At 43.2% G+C, this 27,525-nt stretch overlaps 1 protein-coding gene across 8 annotated transcripts in view; it reads right to left on the bottom strand.

Annotated features, from left to right (window-relative positions):
- MAD1L1 (mitotic arrest deficient 1 like 1) overlaps window positions 1-27,525 on the bottom strand; it is a 346,624-nt gene that overhangs the window by 86,391 nt on the left and 232,708 nt on the right. For all 8 annotated transcript variants that reach the window (XM_014870221.2, XM_088174320.1, XM_088174318.1 and 5 more), the window contains one exon: window positions 3,858-4,048. In XM_014870221.2, the coding sequence (XP_014725707.2) occupies window positions 3,858-4,048 (191 nt within the window). The remainder of the gene's footprint in view (window positions 1-3,857; window positions 4,049-27,525) is intronic.

The following is a 27,525-nucleotide window of genomic DNA, read 5'->3' as shown; positions in this document are numbered from 1 at the left end:
CTCTGCAAGACTAAGCTCTGAGGATACAGAAAATATCTGTCTAAAGGCAGCCTTGTGGCCAGGATTATTGATGAGCTCAGACACATAACACCACTGTGACACTGGAAAGGGTTTGTCTGGTTTAACTTCTTTCCCGACCAATTCAGACCCAAATAATTTAGGCATGAATTATCAAGAAATCTGAGCACTCCTTTCTAAGAAAGTGGAGGAATCTGACACCAGACAGACTGCAAACATTGACAATTGCACAGGATCAGACTGATGACCTGCCCAGCCCAGGATCTTTTCAAAGTGACCAGCCCCACATTCATGCTGCAACACTGGAAACAGTTTACCTGAAGCACTGAGAGTAATCAAGAACAGATTGCTCCTTCTTCTTCATGCAAGTCTTTATTCCCATTTCCAGAGGATGGACTTGGAATGTTGCCAAGCACAGAAACAGCAAAATCGCTTTATATATACCCAAGCCAAAAAATAAGCAGCACGAAGGGGAATTCTCTTCCTAACCTCTATAGAAAGGAGTTGCCTTTACATCTCCAAGCAAAGAGCTCTGGATGTCCCTACTTTGGGTAAATGGACATATTTAATGTAAAACTAGATATTATTATTTGTCCACAAAGATATCTTAATATTTTAGAAAATGCAGTGGCCTCTTGCTCTCAGTAGTTCCTAGAAACCACAGGGTCTATCAAATAAAAGGATTTCTACTCTTTTTCTTTTAAATTGATTGAATTCAAATGCTTTAGCTGGGACTGTGTCCTTAGGCACACAAAAAGAAAAAAGCCTGCGATTTAATTTCTTTCCGCTGTTTGTTCATTTGTACAAGTGTCTCCAAATCATCTCCTCTTCAAATTTGACCAGTCTTTCTGTTTACTGAAGGACTTTCTTTGTCTGAAACAATTGTCATTGCCTTTCTAAAGACCTCATTTCCTTACTCCCATTCAGGACTCAGCCAGAGACAAGGATAAACAGCACAATGTGCGCCTGGCCAGGCAATGACAGCCTGATTTGCCACCTCCTCATTCTGAGCTGGAGGCTCCCCAGCAATGTTTGCTTGTTCTAACAGATATCCTTAATGGCTTATTACAAAGGCAGTTCCTGGATTTCTGATGGGTGGGCTGGTCTAGACACACCAGTGAAGCATCACACGAAACACAAAGTCTGTGCCATGGCTGGACACAACTAATGGAGCAGCAACAGGAATGGAATACGAAACTGTCAAGTGCCCCAGGAGCTACAATGCATTACAGCCCACAAAAAATCATCAGAATCTAAACTCCTGGTGGGGAATCTCTAACAGCCTTTCCACAGCGTTTAATTGAAGCAATAAAAAGGACAAACAAACAGGAGCTGTGAAGCCTGAGATGTGCCTTGCTGCCCACGCACTCACAGAGGGGCTGAACATCACTGGGACATCCTTCAAGCTGATGAGCTCATCTGTTGCACCGATAGGGATCACCAATAAATACTGGTATGGTTTCATTGGAATTCAGTGCTCATTTATAGATGCAGTCATTGGCATTCCCAGCACAGCACTGTGATTAACCCTTTCACTGGAGCTGCAATCCCAATTAATGCAAACTGGCTGGACACATCCAGCAGGTAGATAATAAGCACCACTATAGTAACAGCACACCTTGGCCAGGAAAACCAAGCACATCTTTCATCTTCATTTAGCTTTGAAGGGGTTACATTACAGGAGTTCCTACTGTATCCCTCACTTAAAATTAAATGCCACCAGCAGTGCTACTGAATTATGTTTTTAAAGTTTACAGCCGAACTACAGAAGCTTGTAAAGTGCCAAGGGACTTCTCTGGTTTAATTATATAGACCCTGTTCCATAAACTGCTTGAATAGAATAAATACAAATAGCATCCATGCTTTGTGACCTCTCTGGGTTAATGAAATGCATACAAACACCCACAGTCTGCTATGGCTCAGAAATTCCACAGCATAAACACACAACCCTGCTGGAAGCTGTAGTCAGGATTCAAGCCTTCATACATATATGAGAACCAGCTGCCTGGACTCAGCAAGGAAATAATTTGTTGTTTATATTCTACTACCATTCAAAGCTGCAGTCGGTGGGAATTGTCTGCGATTTACTGAACAGGGAGAAAGAGTCTGAAATTTTCTTGTTCATGTTGTAATTAGCAAATCTGCTCCTCTTGTCCGGAGAGGTGATGAGGTAAGAGAGGCTGAGGAATTTCCAGAATCAATAAATGACCCACTCTTAGGTCTAAGAAATGTGAAATCTTCTCTACCAGGTGACACTCACCTTCTTCCTTGGGAATAAACACTTGAGTGAAGAAGAGAAAGCAAGAATGTGTAGAGAGAGAAAGCTGTACTTTAGTATCCCCTCTCCTGCATATAAATTATTTATATTGCCATTTCACCAAGGAGAGTTTCCTTCTACCAGCAACAAGCTCCTGAGCTGTCAGCCAGTTCTGGTTCATGTGGCCAGCACACCATTTTCTCACATTTTCTAAACTTTCTCCAAGCATGCCATCTTTTCTGTGGTGCAGAAAAAACTGCAACTTGTACTGTCCAGCATGGCATCCAACAGACATCTCCAGGAGTCCGCTGAAGTTTCATTCATTAAATATTTAACACTACAGGTGTGAGCACAGGTCTCTGGAGGTGTTAGAGCAGCACTACACCATCTCAATACAGAACTGTTTTCAGGATTAAATGGCAGCACCTTAAAACCAACAGAATTATTCTCTTCCCTGGGCACTAAGCTTGCTTTTGTTGCTGCCATGTGCCTCAGGTCATCCAGAACCCTCCTAAGGCCAATCAGTGTGACTGTTTTGGGGATATTTTCCTAGTTTTACTAAAGATCCTAGGTGCTGTCTTATACATACCCTGACCTGCTTTATTTTCTGGTTTGTTTTTTTTTCCCTGAGGCACTGAAGTTGCAGAACAGGAAAATGTTTGTCCTATTATGTAGAAAAACAATCTGGCAACCATCCACATGTGGCACACAGCTGTAGGTCTGCAGAAACAGAACCTTCCCACTTCCTGCTACAGAGTTCCCTCCTGTACTGAACACCTCCAAACCCCTTCATAAAGGAGATTTGCCCTAGGGAGGATCATGGGAGGCAGGTATGATTTTAAGTGTTGTTGTGTTTGCCACAGAGAAGAACAAAGTTCTCCCACTGACCCGTAAACTTGGGCTGTTGGCACTTGAACCAATCTAAAGACAGGACTTAACATTTTTATGACTTCTAATGTCACATCTCAGCTCTCTAAGTCATCAGCCCGAGTTTGCCAGCCAGAAGGCAACACAGCAGAAAAACAGCCCCTCTATCAAGCCCCAACCTCACAGCCCACCCAGGCAGCCCAGAAGACAGACTGTTATTGCTGCTCATCTGTGCCGTTCACAGAAATGGCACTTCACACACACCAGGATGAGCTGCTGCTCAAAAGGGATTCCAATTTACATAAAGACAAGATGATGACATGCAGACAAGCTGGAGGATGGTAAAAAAAAAACATAGGGACATATATCTCATAGTGGAGTAATGATGAACCTTGATGGTTACATAAGGTTTTATTACTGCGGCATATAACTGATAATATAAAAAGGTGAAGTGCCAAGCCAGATGCCTGAGGTATTATGCATAGAAAGTCTCCTCTCTTTACTCCAGACTTTGATATATAAGTGGGGGACCAGATGTCAAACCTCCTACTTTTTCACAGAAGAAAGGATCTTTACTTCCCTCACGAGGAACACTGCCACGTAGCAGGGGGCAGTGATTTTCCAGTCTAATCACTGAGAAAGAACAAATACACCGTGGCACGTTGAAAACCATGAACTCAAAGAAGCAGGTGCAGCCAGGGGTGCACAGACCTACCTTGAAAAGCAGGCAGTCCCCCTGGTGCTCGGCATAGATGGAGCTGAGCCTGTACTGGTTCTCGGTGGTGATGTCGATCTGGTAGCCTGTGAGTGTGTAGCACACCTTGCGGAACTCCTGGATCTTGGTCTGGAAAACTTCTTTCAGGCGCTGGTTTTTCAGTTCTGCACTTTCCACTTGCTTCTTCAGCTCTGGGTAAAGGAAGAAAATGGGTACTGTCTTATATGTCACCGGCACAGAGCCCTTGTGCTGGACTTAGAGTGCTAGCCAAACTGAGTGAATTGAAAAGGTTAATTAAAAAGTGAATTAAGCAGGCAGAGTAAAGAAACAAACAAGCTGGATGCCTCTCCTGGCCCCAGGAGACCAAAAAGATAGTAAAATGGGGAGTAAGGAAAACAGACATGTCTTGGTGGGATGGAGTTTTTCTTTTGCTCAGCCAGTCTTTTAACAACACAGTACAAAAATTCAAAGCTCTAGCATCCCTTTCCCCACATGCACACGTCTTGTTTTCTGCGAGGAACCCAAGAGAAGGGTGTTCCTCTACACAAGCAATAAGAGTGGAAAAATAGTCCAAAATACACCTTGGTATGGCTGCATCAGGAAGAAGCTGCCTACAAGGGAAATCTCCTCCAATGGAAGAGATTTGAGGTAAGTGCTTTGATTTCAAATTGACACGCTGCTTAGGAATCCCTCAAGGTTTGGGAAGGGGTTTTTATTGTGATAAAAAGCCTGGAGAGCACCTCTGCCTCTTTACATTTGCTACCTTAACTGGACTAGTCCTTACCAGAGAGGTCCTGGGAGATTCCCTGCCACTCACCCTGTGTTTTATTGCTACAAAGGGAGCTGCCAGTACTGTGAATCCTTCAAGAGGATACACAACAATTACCATGAATCTTTCACCCAAGGTGCCTTCTGAGTAATTAAACCTCGATTTATCATCCCATTAATTACAGAGATTGGCTTTACTTTAATATACACTAGAGATGTCTTCCAAGTCAGCCTGTTTTATCAACACTGCAGTCCAGGGTTAGGAAAAATCCTGACTCTTTCTAACAGCAAACAAATAGGCTCCCTCAGTAGAATAGCTCTTTGTCATTCTGAGGTTTAAGGCTTTGTGCTGTGATCAGAGACATAATTGCAGCATTTGTAGCCCATATGTCTTTAGTTTAGCTAGTTCAGGTCTAGCAGTAGGACAGTAGGAACTTCAGAGCAAGGTGACTGCTGGAATATGAGGAATGTTTTTGGCTGGGTTTATAGAGCCCATACTAAAACATTATTGCTTCCCAAGTGAGCAGGAAATTTTTTTGCTTGAGTACTTGCTGGGAAGTGTTTCCATTGGCCTCCCAGGCACAGTGCAGGGAGGATGCAGGATGGAAACTGCAAGGCCATGGACTTGCCAGTGACATTCACCTCTGAGTAGCTGCAGGCACACCAGGAGAATGCCACTCACCTCTCATCCCCTGTACTGCTTTGGTTAGGCACTGGGGGTGGAAGGATAATTCAATGTGTTAAGTTAAAGTGCCTTAAATACCACTGAGGATGCCCCTGCTCAGAAGTGCTTTGGCCTTAATCCAACTCAGTTTAATCCCCAGGCAAGGACAGGAACTCTTTAATGGTTAAAGAGAACTACATGTCCCTTTACTTCTGAGTGAGAGCATCCACACAGGGAGCCTTAACACTGGCCAGCTCCTCCACTTCAGCTATTCCAGCCCCACCTTCCTGAGCAGCTTCTGGTGGTGATGTACAAGCAATGTTTGCCTTTACCCTGGGCATCCCCCAGCTGCATCTTGCTTTATGAAGGGGAGCAAACCAGTTGTGGGGAACATCACCAGTTGGTTCATTAAAACCCTGCTATCCAGGGAACCCCCCAATTGTAGGGGGATGTAAAGTAAGCAGAGAATATCCAAAGCACCCTTAATGGCCCAAAGAATTGTGTCTTACACTCAGTCTGTTCTCAATTGCTCAAAAAGGCTCTTTTCTGACCACCCACCTTCCCACTCACAGCAACTCATTAATGTGTGATTAACTCAACCCTTCTCTGGATTATTACAGCCCTTTCCCCATCATCTCAGCTGGGACTGGTCTTTGATTAATCAAGTAATCAGCCTCTGAAATTGGGAGGTTAATGGGTGGCTCTGACCTGGATATTCTCAGTTTTCATTTAGCTATGCAACTGTTAAGGACAAAATCCTATAGACGAAAGTAAAAATTCAGTGACCACACTGCAGTGGTAAATAACATTTCGTCACTGTCAGAAACAGCTCTGCCTTTAATATATTGCCCATGTCCAACAGCAATATTTTTTTTCCCTAACAAATGCAGCCTAGCCTTGGAAAAGTAAATCTGCCTCTTCCTACTCCATCTTAGAGGTTGCCTTTCCCAACTTTTATAACCTTGGAGGTGGATGGCACCCTAATTCATTAACTCCTTGAACAGCTTTCGTTATTCATGAAGAGTTAGTGCCTTTTCCACTGTTTTGTCTCTCAGACTTGGTTCTGCCAGGGGCCACCAACCCCCACCCAGCAGCACTGGCCCAGTTAAACAACTCTGACTCTGCAATAGCAACTGAGTGATGGCAACTGCTTCCCTCCACTACCCTCAGGGTGAGAAAGGAAGAACTTTGACTACAGTCAGTCTTTCATGCAAGAAATCTGGGGCTTTCCAGTGTAACTGAAGTACCAGGGAGCCTCCACCCCCGACTGTGTGCCCTTGCCACCTCCCTGCTGCTCCTCCTGGCCCTCTTTCCAGAGCCTGCAGCACTGCTGGTGTCCTGGCTGCAGGAATTCATCTGCATGAAAAACTGATCTGCTCGTTAGAGATGCCTTGTGTCAGCCACTGGCACAAGGTGCTGAACTCAGGAACTGCCGATGGAGATGCAGCTGAATGTGCCAGCTCCAGCCAGGGGTGGGATAAAGCCTTCTCTTCCCTTCCCTGACTCCATTAGCAACTGCCCAACAGGGTTCTTTGGCTTAGGGACAGAGCAGGAATAAACCCAAGCAGGCACAGGGACACAGCAGGAATGTTTGCAGCTGCCCCCAGTGAAAGGTCCATTGAACCCTGACTGTCAAACAGAGATTGCTCTTCCTTTACGCCCAATTAAGCCGCCGTCCTCAGCAGCTCAGCTACAGCCCAGCTGGTGCCTCCCTCCCGCAGTGTTTATCCCCTGGGAACAATTCAACCCGCGGCTATTCCTGGTTTAACTCAGGACAGCGCTCAGCACTGTGCCTGCTCCCCTGCTTTCCACTGAGGGATCTGCTGGCACAACCAAGCAAGCACACCATGAGCTGGATCCATGGCAGAGCAACCTCAGAGGAAGGTAAACGGAGACTTGAGAGAAGTCAGATGGGATCCCACTGCTGAAACAAAGCCATTCAAGATGTCCTAGGGTATCTTTCATACCTTTCCACCAAACTTCTGCAGGAAAGAAGTATCCTGCAGCTTCTGTATGATACCAGTGTGATAATTGATAAAAGATTCGTGTTCATCACAAAAGCATTGGGGTTTATATAAACCAGAATACTAAGCTCTGAAGTGAAGCATGGACACTAGATAAAGGAAATTATATGATAAAATAATTCTGTTTAAAATCACCTTGTAATGTTATATTATGTTGTATTATGTTACATTATGTTATGTTATGTTTTCCAAATAAGTTATATCAGCTACCAGCTTGCAAAATCAGACTTCCCAAAAAGCCCTTCCTGCCTTTGTCTGATCAATGCTGCCTATCTCAAGGACCAGACTCCCAGAACTTCCCTGGTGGCTATCTACAAGGAGCAGATGGCTATCTGTGACTGATTATCACCCAGAGGCTTTGTGAATTTGTGTAAGGATGTTTATTCAACCACCACTGCTTATGACAACGATAACCCAAAAATTATTGATTACACCGAGAACCCACAGTATAAGAAGAGGCTGCAAACCAAGGTTCGGTGGAGCGTGGAGTGGGCACTGACCCCTCCCGTTCCCCAGCGCTGCTTGCTCTTTCTATATCAAATAAAGCAATCTGAATTTTGCTGAATATCGAGACTTTTGTCTCTCATTTATAGCACCAGCCAGCCACAGGACAACGTTTCAGACACCTTGGGGTGTCTGAAATGACAAAGAATGTTTAATTTTAGGGTATCTGTGGAACCTCTCTGCACCATGGGTCTGTCCAAGTACAGACCTGGCACCACAGATTCCCTGCACCCAGGCAGCAGGACAGCAGCATATGCACAGACCTGGGGACAGTAATTAATCTTTCTAATATGTCCCCCATCAAGTGAAGATGTTAAGCTAGAAGGCAGCACATTGTTTGCTCTGCTCTGAATCCAAGGCTGTGAAAACGCTAATTCTTAAGCCTCACCTAATACCACTAATTCCCACCAAATTTCTAGCACAGTCAGGAAAAATTGATTTAAAAGTCATCACTTGCACAGAGTGCAACTCAGCTGTTCCAGAGCAGTGTTTAAGGCACAGAGGCCATGGAACAGAGGGAGATCCTTTTGGGATGGGTCAGGTGCAGCAGTGACAGCACTGATGTGCTCACCCCTTTTATCTACCACCCACAGAAAACTGAGCATCTTCATCCATTCAGATCTTTCCCAAGGTCTGGAGAATTAGGTTTAATTACATCTTTAAAAGACAGTATTTGAAAATTAGAATCTGTGTATTTAGAGAACCTGTTTGAATTCCTGTATTTGATCTTGTTCCACAACACAGGTGAGAGAAGTTGCAGAGGCCACGGATGGGCAAAGTCACACCACAAACACCCTTCATCCCAAAGAAGGGATGCCAAAGCATCTCCAAGTTTATGAAAAAAATAAGAACTGAGAAAATAAGCATGAGGTTACACAGGCCATGCCTTGATTGGGGGTAATGATTGGCCTGAAAAAAAAACCACAGAGAGAACAGGAAAATATACAGAAATACTGTCCCATCTCCTTTGTATTCAGGCCAAGAGTATGTACAAAAAGTTGCCTGTCCTGAAGAGTTTGATGTGGAAAAAATATCCTCACTGAAAAAAAAAAAATCGTTAATCTGTTAGAAAATTAATATTGCCAAATGATTAATTCCTCCTAATGATACTGCTTCTTGAAACACCTTGTATTTTCACACACTTACATTGACTTTAATGAATAATTCAAACTATTTTGGATAAATAAATAAAATATGAGTTGGGCTTTTTTTGGTCTCATATTGGAAATGTCACTGCTTTTTATTCCATTGCTTTGACACTCCTTACATCTGAAAGTGTTCAGAGCAGCCTGGAAATACCACAGCTTTGGCTCTTGCTCCAAGTTCAGCCAGGTCAATCAATAACAATAGCAGTCTCTACACCAAAGAAAACCAAATTCATGCTTAGCCTTTTCCCCAGGGAAAGAGGAGGAAACAATGTGACTCTGAGCATGCCAAAAGTGGCATGAAATTAAATGTATCACTAGTCTTTTCCAGGAAAATAAAAATTTGTTCTGCCCATCCTCAAAGATGCCACAAGCCATGTAGCTGCATTAATTCTGCTGCAATCCCAGCTAATACATATCTCTCTCAGAAAGGCCTGCAGTCCTTTCTAACTCTCCATTAAAGGTTACTTTCCCTCAGTGACATGTTTGGGGGTCACTCACTCCAACAAACACAGGATAAAGCATTTACACATCAATTCCTGGCCCTGCTGACCCTGCCAGGCTGCCTCAAGACAGATGCCACCCAACAGTGCTATGGAGGATGCTGCATTTTCACCAACCCTGCTTCACTTAAACAAGAGATCGCTTAAATTTTGTTTCCAGCTTACAGAAGGGATGCCAGAACCACCTTGTTCACACAAGGCAAGAGGAAACACTGTTTTCTGAGTTCCAGGCACAATTACCTTTATTCTCCCCCATCTACAGGAGCTGCTGCCATGCACCCCCTACACCCCCAAACTGATGCTGAATTACTCCATCCACTGCACATCTGTCCTTCCCAAGGGTCTTGTCCTTCTGCACCTGGGACCCCTCCAGTCATTCCCCTGCTCAAACCCCGAGCTGGAATTTTCTTTGCCAGCCTCAGTTTATGAGGAGCAGCGTCTGAAGAGAGTTCTGTGATATTCTGTGAAGGGCACAACATAAAAATAAATTGTATCATGTTAAATAAAGGCTAATAGGAGAAGAGCTGAACATTTTCTGATGTAGGCAACTTTATGACCATTGCTTTTGAGAAATAAAATTCGCTTTGCTAGATTTTATAGGCATGTTTTATGCCCTGGGGGAGTGGGACCACGCAGCCCCACACCACCCCTACTCGACCTTACAGTCTGGCAGCCTCACACTGCTCTCTGCAAAACTTGAAATTTGTGACATTACAGCCATGAATTATAACTTTTCTTGAAGGTAAAAACAGTTTTATATTCAACAGACTGCACAGGCTGTTCAATTCAAAACCTAAGTGGTATTTATTTGATCAGTCAACATTGGTTTATTTTTAAACCGTGTATGTACCATATGGTTCAATGCACCTCCCAGCCCCCTCCTCCAGCCACCAGCTTGCCCTTCCAGCAGCTCTGGGGAGAATTTTCAAAGGCAGCACAGCACAAGTAAAGGTCTCCACCACCATGACCAGCTGCAGCTCTTGCACTGCCCGAGAACTCTCCACTAAAAAAAAAAAAAATTCCCAGATGTTTCTCTTTACTGAAGAAGGTTGTCTGAAGGCCCCATTTCAGACAACCCATGTACTTTTACAAAGGTACCCTTTCTTGGAAAGCAATCCATAATTAATTATCCCCTGATAACTTGCAGAAAGTAGCAGAGGACACTGGAAGGGTGAGAGCAGCAGGACACTGAGGACCAAAGAGAGGAAGCTGTGGAAAAGCATGAACTCTCTCTTGCAGTACCTACACACACATAAAACATGGGTCAGGATCAAGTAAAGCATGATTTTCTTTTCTCACTTTTGCAAAGGCTGAGATTACAACACCAAATTGCAAAACTCACAAGCACACCTGAAGGTGGCCAATGACCCATCATGGAGCAAAAGGTGCTCTCAGGGCATCCCAGCCCGAGCACTGCTTGGAGCTTTCTCTCTCCTCCTCCTGCTTGTTGGCAGAGCTGTTTTGGGGTGGAGGGCAGGCAAAAAACAAGTGGGCTTTTGGAAGCTCAGCTCAGTTCCTCAGCCACCCTTGCAGCTGCTCTCAGTGGAGGCAGCACAGTGCTGTGTGAAGAAACCCTGGGTACCACTAAAATCTGTGGCTGTAATGATGTGAGCAGCCTGCTTGCAGCAATACACAACTCAGTGGGGAGGACAACACACATCCCAGACACGGGAGAAATTAACCTCAGGAGAACTATTTATTGCCCAAGATGGACTTCATCAATTAGCATGATATGGCACAAACAGTTTGGAAATTAGGGTGGTCACACTGGTCATAAATTGTGGCCCAAGCAGGAAGGCATCTCCCTCCACATCCCAAACAATGATTAAAGTCTGCCAGCCACATTTCCCTTCCATATGGCAATTACAGCCCAACAGCACTTCTCAGAACAAAGTGATGTCAGCCAGAGCTGCAGCAAGTCATTAACTTTGGATGCAAAAAATAGCCTCACCTTAAAAACACAAATATACTGTGTCACTTCAGTTTACAGGAAAGTACTTAACTTCTGCTTCTAGAACCAGCCAGCAAATCTCAGGCATAAGTCTCCCAGACTATATGTTTTCCAGGTAATCTATTTTGGAGTGCAAAAAAAAAAAAAAAAAGTCAGTGGGACTTTTCATGGGCTGTAGTTCAGGGAAGCCAGGTAGCAAAAACCAGGGGCATAACTTATATCACCTGTCAGATGGAGGAGAATCACTTCTCCACTAAGTTGCTTCCAAGAAAAAGAGTGCTTTGAAACCACTCAAGCGTCTAATGAAAAGATTAATCCTAAGAACTATGTAATTAACATATATAATATGCATTGTTAATTAGACAGGGTGGTCTGCAGAAGCATCTAACAGATTAATTTATCCCCCATCACCTCCCCTGCACTCTGCCCATTATTTTGTTTCCACTGGCACATTACTACTATCAGTACTACCCCAAAACACTGGATGCATTTAAACCTCTGAAACAGCACCCAACATCTGCTATTAAACCAAATGAGAAAAACAGCTCCAGAAATAGCTATTTGTTCTCTCTCACAGTGAAGACTTTTTGCAGGAGTTTTAGTAATTCACAGCACAGGGTGGACAATATTCAATCATGCATTAGAGAGTGCTTCACAGTTTATTAGCTGATGATGCTCATCCAAGCTGTGAACGGGAGATTTCCACCGCTGGCAAGAGATGATTTCAAGCCTTCCCAGGAGCAAAGCCATTCTGCTCTTACTCATGGAACTTTTTATTGTCAAATTCAGATACTGAGACTCATGGAAATGCTATTTTGACTCAGTGGTAGTGTCCAGTATTATGTTACTTACATTTTCTTGTCTCTCTCTGCTCCCAGCACTGCAAAAAATTGTGTACTCACAACACGAAAAGTTTGTACCTTTGCAGGCAGACAATCAAAATAAGAGAACTAACAAATGCCTCGTGGGATTGCTCCCATGTCTAAAGTCGCTGTCAAATAACCCTGTGGTGTCAGACAGGTGAGATGGGGCAGGCATCATGCAGGTACCCTTCAGTTCTGATGTGGGATGCACAGACCAAACTCAATCCTGCAGACTCCCCGGCTCTCAACAAGCCCTTCTGCCCATGCAATGACGTCCTCACAGTCATTATAACCCCACTCCCATCCCCAGAACTCCCTTTTTTGTGACACTGTACCCTGCCCCGAGGTGGGGTGGCTCAGAAAGGTCAGCCAGTGGCCCCAAGGGCACTGAGCACAGCCTGCAGGGCACAGCCAGGAAAATGCACAGGCTTCAGCCAGCTGGGAGGAGAACACAATGGCACTGCAACAGAGAAAGGCAAGGCTCTGCAGCATGCCACCTTACTTGTGTTTTTAATGGCAGAAGATTGTAGAGTTTGTTTTAGGGCCTTTGTTCCAAAGGAAATTAAGCTCTAAAAAGCCTCCACTCCTTCTATTCAATCCTTTTTTTCTCCCTGTTTATCCCCTTAATAGTATTTTGAAGTGTTGCCTCTGCAAATGTATTGCCCTTGGCCTGAAAGCTCTCTGGATGCCAACTAGTCAAACCTTTCCCAAGCCCTTCTCCCTGCTCTTTGTGCTCCTGCAGCAGGACCCAAAGGCACTCTGCTCAAGAATCACATCAGATGTCTCCTCTGAGCACTCTTCTGAGTGCCCCAGACCTCCTCTCACGGGATAGCAGGTTCTGCCCTGTTTTTATTGGCATATTTTTCACGTTCTACTTCATTGTCTGATGCCCACTTTATGAAAACAATCCTTTAAAGATGCTCATGCCGGAGAAGAACAGAGCTCTGGTTCAGCGTGGAGCAGCAGCAGAGCAAGAGGGGGAAAAGGACTTTCAAACAACAGAACTGCAGGATTGTGACACAGATGTAAAGACAAGCAAACTTATTTCCCTGGAGCATGAAAGATGTTTGGAAACAGAGCCATCTCCTGGATAACCAGGCTTTCAATCATGTTATTCCAGCCTCTGGAGCTTTTATTTCTATTGCAGGAGTCTGAAATGTTACTATGGATAAGGAAGGGTTATTTCCCTTAACCTTGTGCTGGTACTCTTGGCCAAGAGGTAAAGGTTTGATGTCTCCAAGCAAGGTCCACAAACTATGCCAAGGCTGGAGGACACCAAAATCATCTCTGGGCAGGCAGGGAGACAGGAAAGGTAACATCTGTCTCAGCCCAAATGCCAAGTCTCCTCTTCTGATCCTGAATTATTCATCACGTGCTAACTTCCAAGCCAGTTCCGTTTTCAATTTTTAAATATTTAATAATTGGGTATTAAATATTAATGCAATTTTATTAGAAATTTGGGAAGACGGGCACTAAGGCTCTAATTGTAAAGTTCATCATTGGGAACGACTGCCTACTCAGAGAGAGACCTTCTGGCTACCTGGAAAGAGAGAAGGAAGAACAGAAAAGCTAAAACAAGTATTTCTGGACCTCTCTGACTCTAGATCACAAGAGAACCCTATGCCTATGCTTCCTATACCATTTGTTTTCAAAAATACATCACCTCTTTATGAAAAAGCTGAGAAACCTACACTGGGAAAATGCTAGTCAGCTGAAGTCTAAAGAGTTTTTAAGAGTTTAATTTCAGTGCCACAGAGAAAGATGTCCACCTCAGACAGCTGCAGTGGATCTGGCTGGTAAGTGGAGCCTCTGATTATAAAAAAAATATACAGTAAGTCTTGCTTGGGATTCAGGGCAGACGCAGGGACAGTTCAGCTCAATACACCCCTCCAAGGACACAGATTCCTCCCTTTTTCTGATGCCTGCTCAGAGGGGACATCAGGAGGCATGGTCTCCACTGAGCTGGTCTAAAAACTTGGATTCATTAATTTTCCATGGCTGTTTCTCTCCAAGTAGTAGCTGTAGTTCCTGCAGATCATGTTTTCCTCCTTTTTAGTAGATGACATGTCTTTAACCCTGACTCCTGCTGAGAGCAATCCCATGTTCCTGTCCCTCTGTATTATAAGCACACATTCCCCACTGGGATGGAAATTGTATGTTTTACACAAAAGATGACACAAAAGGCCTGGAATTATATGCAAATGAATGGATCCATTCCTCACTTCTTACCATCAAAAGTCTGACTTTTCAACAACTGCATGGGGCAATTTCTGCACCAGCGTTCAAACAAAGGGCATCTCTGTGTTATTAACATCTCACTGTGGCTAGCAGTTTGTCACCTTTCACAAAAATTATCTGAAAAGACACCAGCAATTATTCCCAAGGAGATTATTAGGTGGCTATGTCCCAGCAAAGCAGCTGGAAGCTCAAGAGACATAATATTCACCAGGAAAACTACTTTCTCAAGTCAAGAGAATATGGAACAGATTAAAAAATGAACTAACTGGGAACAAAAACAAAGCTAGAGGTAAAGTCATGCTTGTTCCCTTCAGTTTTGTTCATCTCTATATCATCATTAGGAGCACATCTTCAAAAGAAAACTAAAAGCTCCTGATTATGACATGAGACAACAGGACATTAACTCTGGAGACTCATCCTGGGAACAAACTTGGTGCTTTTTAATAAAAGACTCAGAAAAAGAATGACTCCAGCACCAGTTTCAGTTATCCAGCTGATTTCTAGGACTTATATAATTGGGTTTTCCAAGAATTTTAAACACCAAGGACTGGACAAATTCAAGACAGCCAAGTATTCTCTTCCTGGGATTGTTGTATAACTCCTGGTTATATCTTATAATACAACCCAAGAACCAGCATTTGCTTGGCTAATGCCCAGGAATGAAGTGGGGCAAAGAGCAGAAGTCCTGTGGAATTCCAAGGAAGCAATTTCTCATGGCTCTTGGCAAAATTGAGTAAGTAGGGTCCCTGCCTGTGCAAGAAAGACCAAGAGATTCAGTCACACAAACTCCTTCAGGGAAATCAGTACTGGAGAAGGTTCTACTGGGTGTCCTTTGAGGACAGGCCATTTCCAGTCACACAGAATCACAGATGGTTGGGATTGTGAGGGAACTTAAAAATCATCTTGTTCCACACAGGGAGGCCACTCATTGGATCAGGCTGCTCAGAGGCCCATCCAGCCTGGCCTAGGGGAGTTAGGGGGAATTAAATCCCATTAAGTGATGCCCCAGCAGCTGCTAATTCCACATTCTGACCAGAAAACACACCCAAGAAATCAGAGATGTAACCCTGGGATCATAACCTTGAGATGTCATATTTATATTCAATAACCCAAAAAACAAACCACCACCAATGAAAAAAACCAAGTCTGACCTGTGAGATAAAAGTGGAAATCTCTTACCCAGTGAAATACTTTTGCTAGTGCTGAACCACCTCATTACCTTCAGCTCTGTGAAAAATACCTCTTGTTACTTTTGATGGAAATTTTTCTGATCACCAACACTCATGATTAGAGATCTCTTTGGAGCCAGAGAAGCACAAGAAAATCTGAGCAAGTCTCCTGTTTGATGGTGGGAAAGAAGAACACACTATTGCTGCACTTTTGGGTGCATATTGTCAACAACTCTAAGCTCAGACTTTTCACAGAACCTATAAACATATTAAAAAAATCATGAGCTCTGCTTGTTTCAAGCCCAAGCAACATCCATAGAGCACATAATGGTCCAAAATGGAGCACTTTAGTGTGTTTGTTTCTTCACTGATGTTTTTAAAAGTTCCTCTGCATCATCTAGGAGATATTGTCCAGAGTCAGACTTCATGTTGCTGCAACACTTTCACACAGAACATTCCACAAGCCCACAGGCAATATGTAGAATAACACAGCTGAGGACAGAACAGATCCATGAGGAGATAAGGACATGCAGTGACTTCACAAAGTTAGCTTAAAGGGTAATTCATAATAAGTAATTTTAAAAAAAAAGGTGGAGGAAAAATTTTCAGAGAGAGAATGCGGAAAAGATTTCAAGACTGAGTCAACCACTATGAAATCTAAAAACACAACTAAAATAATTAAATATTGGGGTTTGGAAGACTGAGGGAACAGAGATGGACAAATGCAGTCACCCACAGTCATGCAGAAGGCTGTATGGACCTCCTTGCTCAAGACAACACCTTCTGTGGTTTCAACAAGGCCAGTTTGAATAAAGCAACAGCCCAAATCATCCAGGAGGATAAAACTGATACCACTTTTAATTCTTATCAGCTGAGGGAGTGTGATGGAGGAACAAACAGTGGTGGAGAGTGATTTCACACCTGCACATTTGAGTTACCTTAAGCAAGGTGAGCAGGACCATCTGGGAAGAACTCAAATCACACAAGAATACTTGTGGATAGATCTAGTAAGACAGAAGCCCTGTCTTTTTTTCCTAAGAAAAACATTTCATTGGCCTATAAGCCTTTTTGTGGTAGCAGGAAAAAACCCACATCCATATCAAAGATTCTGCATTAGTCTCAGCATCTTTCTTCAAAGGAAGGTTACTGAAAGAGTCAAGCAAAGAGACTTGATAGCTTGAGAGTTTAAACCAGAGCTTTTGGCATAATTTTGACTGCAAATAATAATAAAACACTCTGACAGGGTGGGTTTGGGTGGAGAAAAAGAGTAAGGGAAGTAGAAACATATTCTTAATTAAAATCTCATTTAGCAAATTTTTTTTAATGTGCTTAAAAATTCCACCGAGGTCACCATTCCGGAGAGATGACAAACTCCTGGGATAAAGGCTGGAAAATCCTGGTAGTCGTGTCACATTTAGCAAGTCAAAGATATGTTTGTATAAGGCTGTAGAGGGCTAAATCCATTTTACATGCCGTATGTATTATTAATTTCTGACAGTGGGCTTAGAAAAACCTAATTCTCTGGAATACGAGCTCCCTTTGAGCAGAGGGAAGCCTTTTCAAAACTCATCTTTTATTGACTGAGTCATTTTTGAGTCAATCTGTCTGCTTTCGGCAAGACAAGAGTTTTAAATCTTCTCTCTTTTTTTCCTCCTTTTTGAGTCCTGGCAAGTCTATTAAAACCTGCTAATGTATGCAGCAAGGCCTCTGATTTGAAATGTAATGAATTCTTCAGATAGTGGCAGATTAGGGGGAGAAGATGATAGAAACAGTCAGAGCTGCCAAAAAAAGAACTCTCTAGAAAAAGAGGAGGAGAAGGGTGAGTGGGAACTAGAAAGATTAACCCTTTTTATCCAGAAGAAGAAAATCTTTAAGCTCCATTAATAGAATCAGTTTAAAAAGCAGAACTGGAAGAGGCAGAGCATCTTCAGGCTTGCCTGGGGCTGAATGAGACAGAGAATAAATGAATCTTTCCTCCTAAAGGAAATCTCTTGTAAGATTAGGTAATTCCCTAAGTGAAAAATGAATAACTTAGAGAAAATTAGCTCCATCCATATAAATAAGCCTTCATATTCCAAACTCGTCACCCAGAGCTTCCCAGGCGAATGCCCTGAACCATTTCTGCTGTTGTGTAACAGATGGTTTCCTCCTCCCCCCTTCCTTGGGTTGGTTCCAACTGCAGTATCTTTCAGGTGATCTTGTTTTAGCACAAAAATGAGCATTTTGGGTGTAAATCATCAATCCTGTTACTGAAAAGGAGGCTTGGCAGTTTTGTCGTCTTTGGCATCTTTCAAGTGCTGGACAAATCTTATGGAGTCACACAAATGAGAGATTAGCACTGTCTCCATTTCACAGATAGAAGAGCTAAGGGAAAGAAAGTCAAGGATACTACTTAATTCCACAGCATGGATCTGGTGACAGCCCTGAGAACACAGAATCTGCTGAATCACAGCACAGACCTGGGATATGTTCCTGTTTTACAGGAAAATTCATAGCTCAGCCTTGAATTTGATGGCTTTTAAAAATAAAATTAGCTCTATAATAAAGTTCTAATGAAACAAAACCTTAGAGAGAACAGTCTGATGGAGCACAGGTGACCCAGTGGATTATAATGAAAATTAAGCTCAGCAGAACTGATGCAGGTGAGTAAATGTGGGAGATTGAGAAATGGGTTCTGTCTGCCCAATGTCCCTTTGCTAATGACAGGCACTGAAATGTTTTAACAACTGAGAAATCCCAAATAACAGAGGCAAAATCCTTCAATTTAACATGCAGCAGAGATTTGTAAGTCCATGCATGTTTTTAAGGAGAGACTGCAAGGCATTCAATCCTCTATCACACAACTCAAACTACAAAAGGCAAGAAATTTTATGAGCAAAGTTAGCTCAAAAGCTGCTGGAGGCAGAGACTGTGGAAACTAAGCATGAGCTGGAAAAAACAGCAGCAGGAAACCTTTGCAGTGGGATAGAGGACACAGGTAAAAGAGTTATCTTGGAGGCCAGCAAGCCATGGGAGTTAGCCTGGCTTTTCAAATTACTTCCAGGTAGTGTCTGCATTTGCTGGCAGAAACACATTTTCTTCCACCCTGGAGAATAACAATGGCTGTTTGTTTATGCCCACATCTCCTAAACTCCATCAGTCCCTCAATGTGATTCCCCCTACATGGGAAGCTGCCTTTTCCTATCTGTCTGTTTGCTTCCAAGCCTGATGTGAGTGCTGCAGAATTCACAGGCAATAACTTTTACATCCCCACATATTAGTGCTTTTGGGAAGAAGGGGTTGTGCTTGCTTTCATGTACGTAGACACAATCCCGACCTTTAGCTGGGTCCCAGCCCTGTGATTCAATAGCTGGCACTCTCTTCCTGAATCAGTAATGAGCTAAAGGTTATGGCAGGGAGCACACTGTGCTCTGGATGCACCATTTTTCAGAGAAGATAAGAGACTCAGACCTGGAATGTTACAGAAGAGGTGAAACATTTTTCCTGGCAGAGAGTTTTATATTTGGGGCCAAGGGCACGACCCAGGACTGTGGCATCAGTCCTGTACAAATGCCATTTGGTAACCACGTTCTGTTTCCTCCACTTGCAAGTTAAAAAAGAAGACACTTCTCTCTTTCTGCCATTGGGGCAGTCCTGTGTGGCACTAAGCAGTTGCTGTACTTCACACCAGCCATGGATGCACGTTAGTGGTGGATGAAGCAATCCCCGTGGAGATTTCCTTTTGCTGTGAAGTTTGCAGAGCACTTTGGGAATCCTGAGAGGCCAACACACTCATTGCAGCAAGCTCCACCACACCAATGCTAGTAGCAGGCTCAAAGAACAGCCTACTCCAGAATTTCACTATTTTTCTTTTCCAACTTCATCTTGAATTCCCCCTGCACAGCCTCTACATCCCTTCTTCCTGCCCTTCTTGTTGGGAAGATTCTCTTACTTTCTGACATTGCTTGAACTCTTCCATCTATCTCTCTGTCTCCTGAGAACTCTGCACCAAACACTGGCTTAGTGCAGGACTATCCTGTTTGGAATAAGATCAGTCAAAAAATCGAGATCTCCCATGCTTAGTCACCAAAGAGATTATTTTGGTATAGAAAAAAAGCAAAGCACTGAGGTAACCTTGACTCCTGGTTTCCAATGATCCACCCCACACCAGGGAGCAAGTGCACAGAGAATCCTGACCTCTTGCACTGCAGCCTTCCACAAGAACCATTCACTTCAGGTTTAGGTTTAGAGAACATTTTACTCACTGCTGCTGCTGCTGCTGTGGACTCTTCCCACTGAGGTCAATGACACCAAGTGCTATGGAGACCATGCTGCTGGCATGAGCAGCTCTGCCAAAACAGGTCAGAGAGTCTCAGGAAAAGTGTATGTTGAGGAACAAGTGAGGAAAGGAAAAAATGGTACACACAAAAAAGATCTGTGTGCGTGGGATGTGCAAGCAACAAGAAACAGATTTACCCAACTTGGCTAAATCAGTGAATTAGCTCTGTGCTCGAAGAAAAAGTTTTCCTTAAAGGCTGTGCTATTCAGTAACTCACTTTACATCTGAGAAAAGTCTGCAAAAATCCTCCTGCATTATCTCTAGCCTTATAGATTTCTTCTTTTCATCTGAGGCTCAGAGTGGGGATTACCCATTAAGGTGCAGTGGCCAAATCACATTCAATCTACTCTCTGTAAAAAGAAGAAAAAGCTTTGGTCTCTCCTGTCCCCTTCCATCTCATTCACTTCCCGTGTCCACATCCAAAGTATTTACCTCCAATTTTCCATAGGTGAATTCAATAGGTGAATAGGTTCTGAATACCAAGAGGACACAAAGGATGATACAAGGAAACAGTTCTCAATCCTACAGCCTGCATCTGACTTCTCCAGCACGGCAGAACAAGGGTTCATTTAAAATCTTCATTAATTTCTTAACCCAGTAACCAGACAGTTGGCAATTTTGATCTGCACAGTTTCCACAGTATCGTCTCCCTTGTTGTGATCAGGGCTGTTACAGTGGCAGCAGTGCTGGCAGGTTGGTATGAGACCATCTGGGCTCAGCCACACTAAAACATCTGCAGTGGTTCACATCTGGCCACCCCCACACCTGACCTGGCAGCAGCAGCTCAGCAGATGTGTTCAGCAAGGAGGGATATGACCAAGACATCCAGCCCTGAGCTGTGCCAGCTCTGCCTCTTCCCCTGCTCCTGCAGCCACAGTGGGACCATTACCAAGTGGAGTTAAATAAAGGAGTTACTAAGTACAGCTGGAGAGGGGTAATAAAAGCAAAAGACAACTAGAAATATACCTTTACAAGCAGGTGAAGCATGTAACTACAGGCAACTAAAATGCTTTTACCACGTTGAGTTTTTATAGAAATGTGTTTGCTTTTCCTCAACCACAGAAGTCAGAAACTGTAAACATCTGCTTGTTCATGCTGTCTCTCTCCCACAATGTTTTGATTTAGGTATTTTCTTGTAATGTCTGCAACTTAAACACATCGGAATTGTGCCAAGGCTTCAGTAACAACCAGTAAAGGGATTGAAGGTATTAGAAAAGTGAAAAGCTAATAAACCCAAAGCCATTAAAACAAACTGACAAGAGCCCTGGCATCACTCTGAAGCATTCCAATGCAGAATCTCCTGAACTGAAATTACCTTGAATGCATCTTTCCAGTAAAAACTGAAATTACCTCCCTTTCAGCATGAGACCTATTGAAGTACTTGACCCTTTGGACATTATAATCTTCTTGGCAGCATTATCAACAGTTGCTTCAGAAGCCGGTGAGCTGGAAGCCCAGCATGACTGTTTGTCATGGCTTAACCCCAGCCAGCAACTAAATGCCACACAGCCACTCGTTCACTCCCTCTCACCATCTACAGGACTCTCAGTGAGGTTTATTCTGCTTCTTACTAAAAAAGTAATTTTATTTACTTGTATTTGGATTCCAAAACAAAAAAAGTCAATTACGGCTTACTAGGAGTTATAAAGAACTTGTGTAATTTGGCTTCTGATTTAGTTATCAATCCAAAAAGACATTCTGTAGTAAGAAGTAAAATATAAAACCATAAAGCAAGGTTTGCATTATTTCCAGCTGCTCAGATTAAAAAAAAAAACAAACCCAAAAAGCAACAACCAAACAAAAAAAAATAGAGAAAACCTAAAGAGATTTTTATTAATGCTTTAGATGACTTAGAAAAAAAGTCACTTAATCATAACATTGTAAACAAGGAAGTTCTACAGCAGTATTTAAAAATATCCAAAATTGTTTCAGGAGCCCCATTGATTTGAATTAGACAGCTGCATAATCACAGGGGCTGCAATTTTAACGAACATTTCAACAGGAAATGTAGAGCTGATTATATATATCCAAACAGGAAAGATCCGAATGCTGCAGTAACTCTTTTTTTTGTTGTTGTTTTGTTTATTACCTCAGCGTGCAGGTCCAAACCAACTCCAGAGCTAACACAGAATTTACCTGACAGCCCCTCTCTCCTTGGCTCCCAATGCTTCTGGCTGCAGCTCTGATCTTACTGTCTTGATACATGTCATTAGGCACAGCATTTTGAAAAATAATTAGTGATTCAATCAGATTTTACACTGGATCAAGTGGCTGGAAACTTCAATGCTGTGCTGCAGTTTTCCCTTAAAATACTTTAGGGCATGTTATATATACTTAATTAGATAATGTTTATACAGTGCTTTGAAGAAATAAGGAACTCTGTAAGGGCTGGGCTGCATTTTCAGAAAGGAGAAGAGCAGTGTTGAGACAGCACAGGCACAGAGGGAAAACAAAGCTCTCAAAAGCTGAACACCACCTTGTTTTCAGAAAGGTTTCAGGACATTTGAAAAAAAATATGTCAGCAGCTTCCAACATCCAGGAACTAAGAAAGAAACAAAAGTTGTGAAACAGGGGGATGCTGCAGAGGCAGTGCAATGACAGTGCTGCTGATACCAAAGTGAGAACACAGAGAGTCACAGGGGCAGCAGCAGCTCTCCAGAAGGAAAACTTTGCTAATACCCAAGGCCAGGGCATTATTATTACCCTCTTACAGCAATTTGCAACATAAGGACTCAGATAGAGTTGTAGGCCTTGATAAAACAAAATGCATTCCACTCCTGTGAACACTCTTCTGAATAAGAGTGGGAACTAATGGAATAAAAGTATCTGCCTGTTATTATTTCGAGGTGAGGGAAGCAGGGCTTTTTCATTAAAGTTAGGATGCTTTTGGGTTGCATGCTAGAATACTAAAATACAAAACACAAAAATATGTCTTCCTAGGAGGAACAGGGAGCAGCACATGGTCTTCCCCTGACTGGGCACCCAAAGCAAGCACCAGAGGGGACGCAGAGCACAGAAAGGGCAAGGGCCAGGTTCTGCTCTGGATCAGGATGAGGCACCACATAAATCCTTCATCCAAACCTCCATTAAAAGAATTTGGAAAGCAACAAAGCAAGCTGTGGCTAAATCCACTTAGAATGAACTAGAGATGCTGCATCCAGACATTTGGCTCCCTACAGGGCAAGAGGCACAGAGAGTGCTCCAAAGAGTTTCCAGTGAGCAATGAAAGCAAACATTGTATGCAGGGAGCTTTAAAAATGATTGCAAAGAGAGCCCTGAGCTTCTGTTCTGTGCATTTTTGGGTTTTTTATTTGCCTATAACTAAATTACATGATTTCTTTGCAAGTCTAATTAAGCAGTTAATTGATGCTGGTGCCCTTTAGCATCTGGCATTTAAGATTAAGTAAATAATGGAGAAAAGTGCATGCAGCACCCAGCAATAATTATACACAGCAAGGGTTTGCTCCCCCACCCTCCCCCTTTCTAACCTGTTACATATAAATTTCTGAGGATAACTGTCTTTAATAGCCTCAAATACACTTACACACCATATAATGGATACTTGAAACAGTATTTTCCCTCCTAGAGATCGTGGTTAGTAGGTGTATCTTTGCTCTTAATCAGGAGATTTCATTTTATACCTTGCACTCAAGGGGAAGGAAAAGCTTCATTGTGACACCTCTACCTGACTGAAGAGCATGTTAAATGGATCTTCATGGGAACACACTTCTAAATCCACGACTGTGACTGTTGGCAACACACATTAAAGATTTGTGGTCAAATTTTTACCGTTTTCCACATGCTTGTTCCTTCCTGATGGACCATTCAGTGTTATTCATGTATTTCCTGAAGTCTGTGGAAATGCAGGCTATGAAAAAGAAAGATTGTTACCTAAAATAAAGCTCCAGGGAGACCTTATTGCTGCCTTTTAGTTCTTAAAGGTGTTTTTTTAAGAAAGGCATGGGGAGACCTTTCAGCAGGGCTTCTACAATTGATTTTAAACTAAAAGAGGGTCGATGAGGACTAGATATAAGGAAGAAGATTTTTTTTACAATGAGGATGGTGAACAGGTTGCCCAAAGAGGTGGTGGGTGGAAGCATTTGAGGTCAGGCTGGACAGGGCTCTGAGCAGCCTGACCTGACTGAAGATGCCCCTGCTCATTGCAGGGGATTAGGCTTGATGAGCTTTAAGGGTCAATTCCAACCCAAACTAGAATATGATTCCATGACTTTTCCCATGTAGAGCACTGCACTGAGATTTCCATCTGATCTTAAGAGCACAGTTTCCTCAGAGTGCCACATGTTAAGGACTGCAGCTAAAGACCTACTCCAAGTCTTGTGATGCAATAAACTCTGAACCAGCTACAGCAGACCCAGCTTCTGCTGCTCCTCCAACAAGACCACCCAGGAGCACAAGCTCAGTCCAGCAGGACAATGTCAGCCAGACTGCTTTCCTAATACAGCTTTGATTCACACTAACAACACTATGAAAGGTTTTTAGTTCTTCCAGAGCTGCCTGACTGAAGGCATTGCTGCCCAAAGATTAGTGCCACAATCTTTTTAGACTCTGCAAGCAAAAAACAGCTTTTGTGGAGACTCCTGCCCACCTCCCATGGGTGCTTAATTAGTGTCTCTGGCATAGTCAGAGACCTTTGGACAGAGGGTGCTACAGAAGTGGAAAATATTATCATCATTATGCCTGCTCCCACCAGTGCTGGCATCCAAGGGAAAGCTTTCCCAGCAGATGGTGAAGTCGTGAGCAGGGCTGGCTTTGGTTATAATTTCCCTCATCACAGACTGTCCTTGTTGGAGCAGCTTCCCTTCTTGATGCTTGAAGAGCAAACCAGAAGAGGACTGCATCCTGCTGGTCAGGACCACGGACACATTCAAACCAGCCAGCACTCAAATCACTGCAAACTAAATCATCCAAGGGGCTTTCTAATTAAAAAGGGCTTCCCTTGCATGGCAATTCTTTCTCCTGCCTGTCACAGTCAGCCCTCCCCTGAATTCTGATCATTAAAAGGAAAAAAAACCCCAAAGCATTAGTCAGCTTTTGTTAAGTGTCAAACATTCCCACTCTAAACAATGAGCAAGACAAGGAGATGTGTTTAATAGCTCTCAGAGCAACTTTATACCTTCCTAAACACTATTTCTGTACCTCTTGCTAATTGCTTATTTGCCCTGGTTGTATGGAAGAGCCTGGCTCACTCCAGCTTTGACAGAGGAGAACAGCAGTTTTAACATGCTGCAGGAGGTGTGATATGCCTGGTTCTAATTTTTATCCTTATTTATTTCTGTTGGGGTTAGCAGCTGAGGACTCTGAGCTACCTGAGGCGTAACTAAGATGCCATTAGCTTTAAATCTGTTCCCAAGTGCTGCAAGCAGCCTCTCCATTTGGCTTAGGACATCACCTTGCAGATGAAGCCTTTGCATATGTGGGAACATTCTGCTCAAAATTTCTCTCTTCACCAAAAACTTCCTAGGGACTCTGGAATAAAAGCACAGGGTAATGCTCCCATCCTCTTTCCTGGGGTTTTTTCATTGTAAAACGTGAAGGATCCTGTAGTAGAAAGAAGTGCTTTGAAATGGGAGTAAAGAGAAATCTCTGCTACTCCTTGTAGCACCCTGGGAGTCCAAACACGTTCTGCAGGGAGCTCGCAAAGGCATCAGCACCCTGCCCACGTAGTGAGGAAGGGACTCACCGTGCAAACAACCTGACCTGGAGCTCTCCCCATGGTGGCTGCCGATGGAAGTGCCTTTAGCCCACATCTGCTAGGCAGCTCCAACATCACCGGCTCTAACTCGGGATTTATTTTTATCGCTTTTCTAAAACGAGACAGAAACTTCCCCTCGCCTCAGTCCTGCCTCATTTCAGGGAAGGCATGGCAGCATGGCAGTCTAAAAGGGGAATCACACGCCGTTGTCATTACCAGCCTATTCAGAAAGCCTTTGCTGAATCCCTCAGATGTGCACGGTCGCTTTGATGCCACCAGCAGAGAGGTTTCTGATGACACATCTGCAGTCTCCAGCGAAGGTGGTGCTGCTGCTGCTGCCCCTTCCTTACAGAAGCCTCTCATCTATTTAATTTAGGCACTTTTGCTGCACACCTGTGATGGTGTCTGATCATGGCAGAAGGTAACTTTACAACATTGCACACCCGCCCAACAACCCACCATGCCACAGTCCTCCAACAGGACCCATCGAGACTCTCCTATTCAACAGACACAGAAACACACTCACAGAGCCAGGGAGAGAAAAGGCAATTTGTGAATCTGATCTCATCTTCAGCTTTTCATCTGTTTCATTTTCATCCATTGAGCTGGAGCTGGTTGTATGGAAGAATGAATATGCTGTTCCCTAATGGAAGCTGGATTGACTTGCTCCTCCCTACATGGAGAGGCCAGACAAGCTGGCACTGAAATGGAGAAAGCATGGAAACACTGCAATAGTGAGGGAAGATGCATCAGTGCTGTGACATACAAACCACACCTGGTAGCCTTAGCTAATGTAAAGAATGGGCTGCTCCCAGATGCTCAGAAATGCCTGATAGGCAGACACGAATTTCCTGCATTTTAGGACTTGCTATGATTTAACAACGGCTTTGGCTCCCTGGCATGAAACCACACCAGCAGCACAAGGTGCCCAGAGCACAGCCAGCAGCACAGAGAGCACTGCATCTTACTGACCTAACACCTGCGTGTTAGCAAGCCAGATTGATAGGGGTGAAGATGCTAAGACAGGCTTTCCGCCCTTCCTGCTGGCATCCTTACATCAGCACCACATCCTAAAGGATATCACAACTCTACCACATCATGGTACGGGTGTCAGTGCCATGATTAAGACAGCAAAGTAATTACAAGTGTCTGCTTTTGTATGCTGATTGCTTTCCAAATAGATGTTCTTCATTCCAAATAAATCCACTATGGATTAACATTTCTCCTACTTGTTCACTACCTAGAATGTATCTGATTAGAAAAGATCAAAACTCTGCTTGGCCATTTTTCAGCACTTCACCATTTTTCTTTTCCTCATCAGGGAGAAAAATGTATCCATTAGTTAACCTTTTCAAACACATTCTTTTTGTAGTCTAATTCAAAGAAGGATTATAAAAAAATCGTCAGACTCAGCATGTGAATAGCTTTTTGTGAGCACAGGGAACAAGCATTCATATATCAGAACATCAGCATGGGGAGATAAGGGAGCTGTATACTGAGAGCTTATCTGAATGCAAGATCAGCCCTGTGAAACCAGCATAAACATCAAGGACAGAATCCATATATTGATGTAATTCTTAGTGCTACTAGTGCATTTGTGTGAATTTGCAATTAAATAAAGCTTATTCCTTACAAAGAAAACAAGAAGTTAAGGATACAGTTCAAGGTCCATTGAGATCAATGAGAATTTTTTTCATTGCATTTGAATATAGCTCCCTCTCCCAACATGTCTACTAGAATATTAAGAAAGAAATTACCTGAAATTTGTTTTGACTGCTTTTAAACAGACCAAGAATTGAATCCTCAAT

Source organism: Sturnus vulgaris, chromosome 16, assembly GCF_052056855.1.
Source record: "Sturnus vulgaris isolate bStuVul1 chromosome 16, bStuVul1.hap1, whole genome shotgun sequence".
NCBI classification, from domain to species: Eukaryota; Metazoa; Chordata; class Aves; order Passeriformes; family Sturnidae; genus Sturnus; species Sturnus vulgaris.
This window is presented reverse-complemented; position numbering and strand designations above follow the sequence as displayed.